Here is a 9,824-nt window from a genome sequence, read left to right on the forward strand (position 1 = left end):
GCTCATTGATTCTGTGCTTCTGTGATCCCCCTTGCCTTGGGACAAGGCCTACAAAGCCATGCAGGTGTCAGGGTTATAGAAGGTCACCTGGATGAGTGACACCCTCAAAGCCCCCCAGCATGAGCTGTGGCCCCCTGGGCCATGGCTGTGTCCCTGTGTCCCCACATCACAAAGCAGCACTTGCAGGTCCCTGCTCCTCACACAGGAACTGGCCTCGGGGCTGCTCAGCTCCACTGGCCACAGCATCCTCCACTGCTGCCCCCACCACACCACCTCCACTTCCCCAGCTCATACCCACATCCACACTCTTCCCAGCGAAATAAATGTCACCTCCAGGTCACGCCCAGCAACAAGAGGCCCCAGCTCCATGTCCTGGTAAAAAGATTTATTAAGAACCTGCAGAACCTGCCCAAAAGGAGGTTGCTGCCCTGGTACTGAAGGGAGCAGGGGCAGAGGGTTAGTGCTTCTCCAGGCAAAGCCACAGGGTGAAACAAAGCGAGTGGAGGGCACAGAAAGGCAGTGGGAGCACATCTGCGTGGTGGAGGAACACCCACAGCAGTTAAGGCGTATAAAGTGCTTGTAGAAGACCAACCCTATCAAGGGGCTACAAAACACAAGCAGGCAGGGACAGCAAGGGATGTGGGTGGCTGGTGGCACCTGGCACGGGGGAGTGATGACAGGCTCACACCCTGCCCAAAGCTGCAGCAAGAAGAAAACTGCCTGTGCACGACAGTCCCCACCCACAGCCAGGACACCCCCAAATAGGATCTAGGCTGGTGGTCTTCATGGTCATCTCCCAGTTATCCCATGTTCAGGATGCTGCTGTGCTTGGGTGCCTCTGCCAGCACAGGGGAAGGAAAGTCCCAGTGCAGCATCCTGCCTCAGCTCACTCCCAGAGGAAAAATGAGATGAATGTGACTGGTCCTTAGCCAGGCTGTGCTGCACAGCGCATCACAGCCTTGTGTACCCCTCTGGAGTGAGCACAGCCATCAACCAGCAACCTCTTCTGCTGCTGGGAGTGTCACCAGCCTCTTGGTCCCCCCTAAGCGGGAATGTCTATGTGGGGCTTGGGTGGTTTCCATCCTCATGTGTTCCTGTTTGCCACAGGAGGGACATGGGGAGGTGCATTCACAGGGGCCTTGTGCCACCAAGCTGGTTCCCCATGCAGGACAGGGATGCAGCAACAGCAGGTTCAAAGCTGCTGTGTGGGGACAGGTCTCCTGCAGCCACCTTGGGGACACTTCTGCAAAACAGCCCCATGCTCTGGCCAGAGATGGTGGGAAGCAGGGACACCCTCTGCAACTAGTGCTGCATCCCTCTAGCCTGCCCCAGCATTCCCAAACACTCCCTCATCCCCACAGCATTCCCAAACACTCCCTCATCCCCACAGACTGCTCCAAGAAATACTGCTTTTCCCTGGAATGTTTTTGTCTAAAATTGCCCTAATAGGATTAAGAAAAGAGAAAAAAAAAACCAAAAAAAGAAATTAAAAAAAAAAAAAAAAAGAAAATAACAACCCCAGGTCATGCTGGAGTTAGGCTCCAAGGCCACCCTGTCCAGGCAGGAGAACCCTGGTGATGGGTTTGGGGACAGCAGAACAGCCAAAGGGGCCTCTCTGGGTGTAGCAGGGGAGGAGGCACTGGAGGGGGACAGGGGCTGCCTCCTCCTGACAGCAGGAGGGATGGATCTCACAGGGATGGGTTGGGACAGGATGGGATGGGACAGGGAACCAAGCTGGAGGGGATATGAGGGACGGTGTCCCACCCCTCAGTGGGAGTGCAGGGAGAAGGCCAGTTTGACACAGCTGAGCTCCTCCCCGCCATTGCTGACCACCACCCGGACCCGGTAGTTGCCGTTGGTCATCCAGGAAGGGAGTTCCACATCGGGCACATCAAAATCGCTGGCTGGCAGAGAGTAGGAGCCCTATGGAGAGAGGGGACAGACAGGCAAGAGGTCAACCAAAAGGCCAGCCCAGCACCAGAGGGCACAGTGGTAGCCACTGGCAGTGCCAGCGTCAGTGTGGGGCGCGGCCGTACCGCTTTGAAGGGGCAGTGGCAGGGGATGCCATAGGTCAGCAGGGGCTCCGGGCAGGGCGTGCCAGGTGGGATGAGCTCATCCAGAATGCTGCAGACATCGTTGTAGGTGCAGCTGCCCAGCTGGTCAATGCAGGGCAGCTGGATCCAGAGGTCACCCAGTGCCTTCTCTACCACCAGTGCTGCCTGGAGGGAAGGTGTTCAGCACCAGCACAACCAGCAGGGGCACCCACAGCTCCTCACCAGCCAACTCCCTCAGCTCCTGATCATGCAATCTTTGGGATGTCCATGAGGTCACCAAACCCCCCTCCTGTCTCCCCCCCTGGCTTTCAGTTCCTCTCAACCTGCCGCTTCTGTTCCTCCAACCTCAGCTTGACCCCTTAAGCTAACACCAGCCAACACCTCACATCCCCACCTGCTTCCCTCTCTTCTGCCTGTCCCAAAACTCCCAGGGTGCTCCCATCCTGCAGCTCTGGCTCCTCACTCCCCCAGCACTCACCCCACAGTCCCAGGCCCAAACAGGCACCATAGCATTGCTCAAGACAGCCCATGCACACTGGACAAGAGACATGTTCTGTCTCATTCCAAAAAACTTCCCAAAAAGTATTGCAGGGCAGCTGGCATGGCCCAAGGCTCCCAGAGCAGTGCTGTGGCATGTCCTTGGAGGGAGCAGCTGGGTTGGCTGCTGAAAAACAAGTGCAGAAGTGACCTCCAGAAACAACCACAGCACTTGGATTTCACTTCCCTCCTGGAGCCAATACATCCCCAGGACATGAAACGACTCAGGTGGTTTCTGTCCTAGGGACAAGGCTGGGAGGCTCCTACTGAACTGTCTGCTCCCACCACAGGTCTCCCCATGCCCACTGCCCTGTTCTGGCTTACAGAGCCCAGTGTGCTCAGCCCTGCACCTCTCTGCACCTCCCTCCCCAAGGGCTGCTCATTCCTGTACCCATGACAGGTATTTCCCAGCTGTCAGTGGTTTGAGGAAGCTCTGCCCTCCCTCACCACACAGAGGCACATCTGGCACTTACCTTCAGAGGGGAGCCCATGGTCTTGCCACTCTTGACAGCTGCGCTGACACGCAGGCTCCCCGGGATGCTGATGGGGTCGGGTGCCACAGAGAGACTCTGCAGCACCACGGGGTCCCTCTTGTCACCACAGTTCTCCCAGGCAAAACCACCAACCTGCAGCACCGAGGGACAGGAGGAGTTAGAGGCAGGGCAAGCCCTGCCTTGTGTTTGCAGGAGGTTTATCCAGAGTTGCACCTCTGACCCCTGCCAAACATCTGCTCACAAACAGAAATGACCTTCAGCCCCTTCAAGTGCCAGTTCTTGAACTCCCAGCTCTCCAAGACTGACGACATTGCAGAACCCTCTGTCTGTGTGCCTCTGCATGTACTTTACACCCAAAGAGGATTACCAGGCTGCAATTTCCAAACTTGCCTCAGCTCTGCCTCCCAACACCTGAGGTGCATCCTTCATGCCAACAGCACCAAGCAAGGTATGTGAGGACGGGTCAAAGCAAGCTGGGACCAGGTGGTGTCTGCACTGTCCAGTGAGATGCTGGGCAAGGGTCTAGGGGCACCCCTGGAGGGGCTGTGGGGTTGGCACAGCCTCCCACCTCATCCAGGACCAGCTTTGTGAGCCCTCATCCACCACCTCCAGCCACCTAGTTCCACATAGGAGCAGGAATCACACTCGGGCACCAGATGAGTGTCTGGGCTCATCCTCTGCCTGATACACCCCAGGGGCCTGGTCCTGAGCTACAAATGAGTACAAATCCTGATCCAGAGAAAAAATGAGCCAGGGAAGAAGCACTGCCCTATGGGATAATGAATATCCACATGTAAGGAGAGGTCACCTGAATGAGGGACATTACTTATGTGTCCTGTCTGAGTTAAGAGTCATGCTAGGACATCTCCCCTGTTTCCTACAAGTCACACCAATCTCTCCAGCAACCACCAGTAAAGACACTCCGATTCAAAGGTGGAAGGCTAGCAGCACTTGTCTGCAACAGCCACCTCTAAGCCTGCCAGAGGCAAATGGCAGAGACCAGCCCCAGCTCCCTCCCGAGCAGGTTTGGCCGGAGCATCCCGTGTCCCCACAGCATGACGTGGGGCTCTCCCTGCCTGCTCGCAGCCGCAGAACCGGTGGAGGCTGTATTGCCTGGTGCCACACGGCAGCCCCAGCGGGCACAGCGCAGCCCACGCAGCCGAGCAGCCCATCCCACATCCCGCTCGCCCGCCGGGAGCAGCCCAGGGCAGGACACAGGGCTCAGGACAAGCCGGGACAAGGGTAGGCTGCACCCCCTACACTGAGCAAGAACTGGGAGCCCCCAGCCCGAGAGTCTAGAGGCAAAGAGGTTCCAGCGAGCTGAGCATCAGTGTGTGGCTGCAGAATGCTGCCCGCCGAGCCCCCTGCAGCCTTCCCAACCAGTTCCCCCTTCTCTCGGGCAAGCGCAGGACTCCTGGAAAATAAATTGCGATATTTCCCTTAACACCGCGTGAGAGTTACACGTGGTAATCGGCTGTGTCTTAATCAGCGCGTGGTAATGAGCCCGCCCCAGAACTCCGTGGGAATAGGGAAGAAGAACCTGGGCTGGAAAAGACTCATGGAGCAGCAAAATGAGAGCCGGGATACGATCAGCCGAAGGACGAGGCCGCTGGGTTTCTGCGTTGAGAAGTGTTTGTAAACACTGGATCCTTCCTGCTCCGAGCTACCGCCAACCTCCAGCAGTGCTCCCCAGCACGGGGGGCTGCGGGACTCCAGGAGTCCATGGACCCCACTCCCTTGCCCAACCACAAACATGCTCCCACCAGCGATCTTCCACCCTGACGGGGTAGGAAAAGCTCCTGGTCTCCTGCAATCCCAGCGGGATGACGGAGTCTTCCCCCTCTCCGCCCCCCGAGTCCCCCCGGCAGCCCGAGAGCTGCGGGGTGCGAGCTGCGGGGTCCCCGCTCACCTTGCTGAGCCGCCGGGCCCCGCTGCGCTCCACCAGCAGCTGCGGCTGCGGCCCGGCGAGCGCGGCCGGGACGAGCTGCAGCGCGCACAGAGCCAGCGCCAGCCCCGCGCACAGCATCCTCCGGGAATGTGCCGGGAACAGTCCGGGATGCGTCCGGGGAGCCACTCCGAGCGGTGGGGAGGCGAGCAGAGGGCAGGGACCTCGGCGGGACCGGGCTGGCAGCGGCCGATCTATGAAGCCCCGAGAAGAGGGGACGAGCCCTCTCTCGGAGCCCGGCCCACCGCCCGATTCCCCTCCCTCCCCCGAGGACGCTCACATTTTCCCTTCCCCTCTTGCTTTCTTTTTTTTTTTTTCCTTCCCTTCCCCGGTTTCGCTGCTAAGCGCAGGACTGGACTCGCAGGGATGCTGGGACGGGAAGCGCCGCTTTCCCAAGCTCCCAGAGCCGGCACTTGGAGCAGGGGGGCGGGAGCTGGACCCACCACCCCGGGGCACACACAACACCCCGCTGCGATGGGGGAGGCAGGACCATCTCCCCACCACTCACTCTCCACCCAGGGCTGCGGCTCTCCTCACATCCCACTCGGGGGTGCCCCGGCTGTGCGAGCGTCGGTACCCTCTGGTCAGTACCCGGGACCCCCACGCTCCCCCCGCGCTCGGCACAGTGCAGGTGGCAGCTGAAGAGCAGAGATATTTGAGATATTTCAGATATTTGAGACCCTCAAACCCGATGTGTATGAGGAGGGGGGAGGGGACACTGGCATTGGGTAGCCCCTGACTGGGCAGTTTGCCACAGTAACCCTACCAACCATCTATGTAAAATGCTGGATTTATCATCCCCTCTTCCATTCCTACCCCCTGTTTGCGGATCGTTTTCCAGACAGAGCTGCCCTAGGCACCTCCATCATGCTGGAATGGTCACACGGGTACCCCTCCATCAGGAGTGGCATTATAGCATGGATTTCCCCATATATTTTGGTGGACAGATGCTTTTATCCTGCAGAGCGGACTGAGCCAGCTGAGCACACATGAACAAGTGTGGCAGGTCTCACACCTTCCCCACTGCCCCAGCACAGTCAGGAGCCACTTGTGAAACCCTTCCCCACAGTCAGCTCTGCTCTCCCTTGCACACGGACACTGCTTGGCCTCCCCATATTGCTCCCAGCCCTGGGAAGGGTTGCCTGGCTTGTCCAAACCCCCGTCTCAGCTCTATTTTTAGCCTTTCGTCCTTATTTAGCAGCGAGGCCGGGCGGCAACGTGCAGGCAGGGCGTGGGAGCAGGCAGGGGACGCGGTGGATGCTGCTGCCCACCCCGAGCCGGCAGCGACAACTGCGCCGCTGATCCACTGCCGAGGCTTAAGGGTGAGGAATAAATAGCCCGTTCCTCCCAGCCGGGAACGGAGCGGAAAGTTATCCCCTGGGATTAGCTTTCACTTTGAGGCCCTGGAGCAGCCGGAGGACAGGGATAAGGATAGGGATACATGGGGAGAGTCACGGGCACAGAAGGAGCATTGTGTTTGGGGCTGGGAGGGGAGCAGAGCCCCTCACCTCGAGCCCCTGGCATCGCATGCTTTTCTGCTTCTCACAGCCATTGTGAGTGAAGGTTTCACTTCCCTATTCCCATCCTTTCCCACTTCATTTTGCCATGGGGGGGAAAAGAGAATAAAAGACTTCGAGAACAGGTTAACCCACATCTTTTTGCTTGGAAAAGCACAGGCAGGGACAGGAATGACTTGAAATCGTTTCACTACCTCAAGGCAGAATCATATGTGACCTAAATACCCACTAAAAGAGCCTGTGACTTTTTTGGGCTCCAACACATGTGAGAACTTCTCAGATTCAAATCGTTTTTTTCAGCTATCTCACCCATGCAAAATTGAGTGCAAGTCAGACCTGGCTAAACACCTCAGATTTGCATTGAAGAAAAGCAGCCAGAACTTCATTACCTCTCATTTACAAAAGCAAGCAGATTGCAAATGATGAGCAGAGTGTAACCATGACCACTCTCTGTTTACTGCTTGGGCTGCAGCTCTACCAGGACCGATCAGGCATCACCACATGCCAGCTCATCACCCAAAAACCTTCCAGCAAAATATCCTCCACCTCTCTTTTTTTTTATTTTTCCAGACCAGACTTCTTAAAATAAGATGTACAAACAAGAAAAAAAAAATAATAATGACCCCATCTGCACTCACAGAACCACTCTGCAAACAGACCATGGCAGGCTGGCACTGACACTGCCTTGTACCCATCCTGTTGTGCCCAGTCCTTACCACCTGGAACCAGAGAGAGAGCCACAAGAGACACTTAAACAGTTTGCACAAATGCTTTTCTTATCCATCAGCTTTGCCAAAGACTTTAAATGACCATTGGTACAAATTAACTCGACTTTCCAGCTGTTATCCCATTTACGGCAATTCAGCCGAGCATGTGATAAAGCCTCCTAGTCTCACTTTTCCAGACAAAGCCCTGAAGATGTCTCCAGCTGCTGTCATTCCTGGGGAGAGATCAAGATAACACCAAAAAAAGACATTAGAGCAAACTTCAAAACAAGCTGAAGCTGCCTCAGGTGGGGGCACTACACCACCTCTGCTTTCCTGTCTTTGCCTGGCTAGAGATTCCCTCACTCCCACAGTCCCCTTTTTCTCCAGGCTGCCTCATGCAGCCTCCAGGCCCTTGTGCTCCCCAGATCCCTGGAGTGCTCTGGTTACTCCTATGAAGCCTCTGCTTTGCTCAAAAGCAGCTGAACAGAGCAGTTTCTGGCCGTTGAAGTGCTGCCCTGAAAAGGGAGCAAGTTTTCAGTGTATTGGGGCAGAGGAGAATAAAGCAGAGCTGAGATGAAAGACCAGTCTGGCTGGCACATCCCATGCAGTTTCCACAGGAAAGACTGGAGAAACTGAGGAATTGCTAAAATCAAGCTAGAGTAAGAAAGGTTCGGGGTATCACAGGCGGGGCTTTTGGCAGGCAGTCTCACAAGTGCACCCACAGGCTGAAGGAATGATGTAACATGGTCTGGGCAGCTGTGTCTCCAAAAGGCAGCGATCTCTAGAAGCACAGGGCTGTCACAGCAGAGCCTGCAGCAGAGGCTGGGGATGGGGGTGCTGGAGCTGGCCTTGCTGCACAGGCCCATCCCCAAGCTGAGCTCTGCTGGCTCAATGCCTTAGCCTGATGTGACCAAACAGTTTTTTCTCCACAGTTGTCAAGAGAAATCCTACCTGGAGTCCCACTTTGTGGCACAGGTGCGTCCCCAAGCACCCCCTCAGCACACCACAGTTAAAAGCTGAAATTTCCACAAGCACATGTGCAAACTACTGGACCTTTGTGCACCAGCAAGACGTGATGGCAGCTGGACAGACTCCCCACCAGCTGCCCACACAGTTGCTTCTCTTTCCAGCCACGGCCCCAGCGATGCAAATACAGCCTGGAAATCTGCATGTGCTTTGTGCTTGCCCGTGTAGGCCTTCAGTCTCTGAAGTCTGGACCAGGATTTTTAATTAACCCTGGAGAGGTGGAGACCAGCACCTTGCACTTTTATCCCACAAAGGATCTACTCAGCCCAAATAAGTACTCTCATGCAGGGAAGGAGACTTGCCCCACTCTGAAGTGCTGGAAGAGATAAGAACTGAGAGCTCTTGGTGGTTTCTGAGCAGTGGGAGCAGATGCCAGAAGCTTCTGTGACTCACAAAATTTCACTCAGGTGAATACACAGCACCCACCCAAGAGAACACAGGCAACTGGTCCCACCAGTCCCCTGGAGACTTGGGGCAGCGTAGGCCTGCCCCTCACCTTCCCCACCCTCCCCATCCAAGTGGTATTTCACAATTTCCTCCTGTGCCAGGGTTACCAGGGCAAGAAAAACACCTCCAAATTGAACGTGACAGGACGACCAGGCACCTCTATTCCCTCGCCGCCCAGGCAAAATGCCAAGGTGTTGGCATCCCCAGAGCCGCAGGCCGCTTGGACTTCTCCCAGGGGATATTTGGAAAATGTCAGAATAGAAACTTGTTGACAAAAAACTTGCAATGTTTCCATACAGGCACAGCCTTGTGACCAGGTTCAAACACTCCAATTTCAGTAGTTCTGGGTAGCACCAGTGGGTTTTCAGGTCAAAATGTGTGGTCATTCAGGAATGTATAAAAATATAATTTTAAAAAAGCATTTTAAAAATATCGTCAAAATCAAAACAATTGGAAAAACCTACTTTTCCTCACATTATTTTTTAGATGGGACACTTTCAAATCCATGTGTTTCCCTACGTGTTCAGGACTCACTTCCAAAGTGAGGATTTCCTGCTGGAAAAGGGCACCCTGGCTCCAGGCCCAGCATTTGGGATGTTTGGGATGCTCAAGGGAAGAGTTGACAGGATGCAGTCCCTCAGACAATATGGAAGACACCTAAAGCCCCTTCCAGCCAGCACAACGACCCCCCAAGCAGAGCTCCTGCCAAGAATAACACCCCAAACCCACCACTTTTTCACAAGTACCGCCACACAAGCTGAAATTTAATGGGGTAATGGCAAAAGCCAGAGGGATTCTGCTTTCTCACTCTCATCCCTACTCCTAAGGGGGCTGGGGTGGGTTCAGCACACCCTGAGCAGCTGGTCCTGCTCCTACCCTAGCCCTGGTGCAGGGCTCCTGTTCCCCTTTTCCCCTCCCAGGAGAGGACAACTCCAGTGCAGGGGTCCGGCTCTCCTTACCCCACACCCACAACGGAGCATCCTCAGTGCAGGGGGCCCGTGGGACCGAGCATTCCCGAAGCACCCCGGCCCAGGGCGGGGACACCCCGGGGTGGAGGGGGCCCAGGGCCAGCCCCGGGGGCGGGCAGGCTGCGGCCG

General features: G+C 56.0%; 1 protein-coding gene across 1 annotated transcript; it reads right to left on the minus strand.

Moving 5' to 3' along the window:
• Positions 1-370: 370 nt before the first annotated feature.
• On the minus strand, positions 371-5,276 carry GM2A (ganglioside GM2 activator). Its single transcript, XM_059860041.1, has 4 exons — positions 4,995-5,276; positions 3,065-3,217; positions 2,037-2,219; positions 371-1,923 (listed from the first exon to the last, which is right to left on the minus strand). The coding sequence occupies exons 1-4, from the start codon at positions 5,109-5,111 to the stop codon at positions 1,768-1,770; spliced, it is 609 nt and encodes a 202-aa protein (XP_059716024.1). The 5' UTR covers positions 5,112-5,276; the 3' UTR covers positions 371-1,767.
• Positions 5,277-9,824: the final 4,548 nt, after the last annotated feature.

This window comes from Haemorhous mexicanus, chromosome 15 (assembly GCF_027477595.1).
Source record: "Haemorhous mexicanus isolate bHaeMex1 chromosome 15, bHaeMex1.pri, whole genome shotgun sequence".
Classification (NCBI taxonomy): domain Eukaryota; kingdom Metazoa; phylum Chordata; class Aves; order Passeriformes; family Fringillidae; genus Haemorhous; species Haemorhous mexicanus.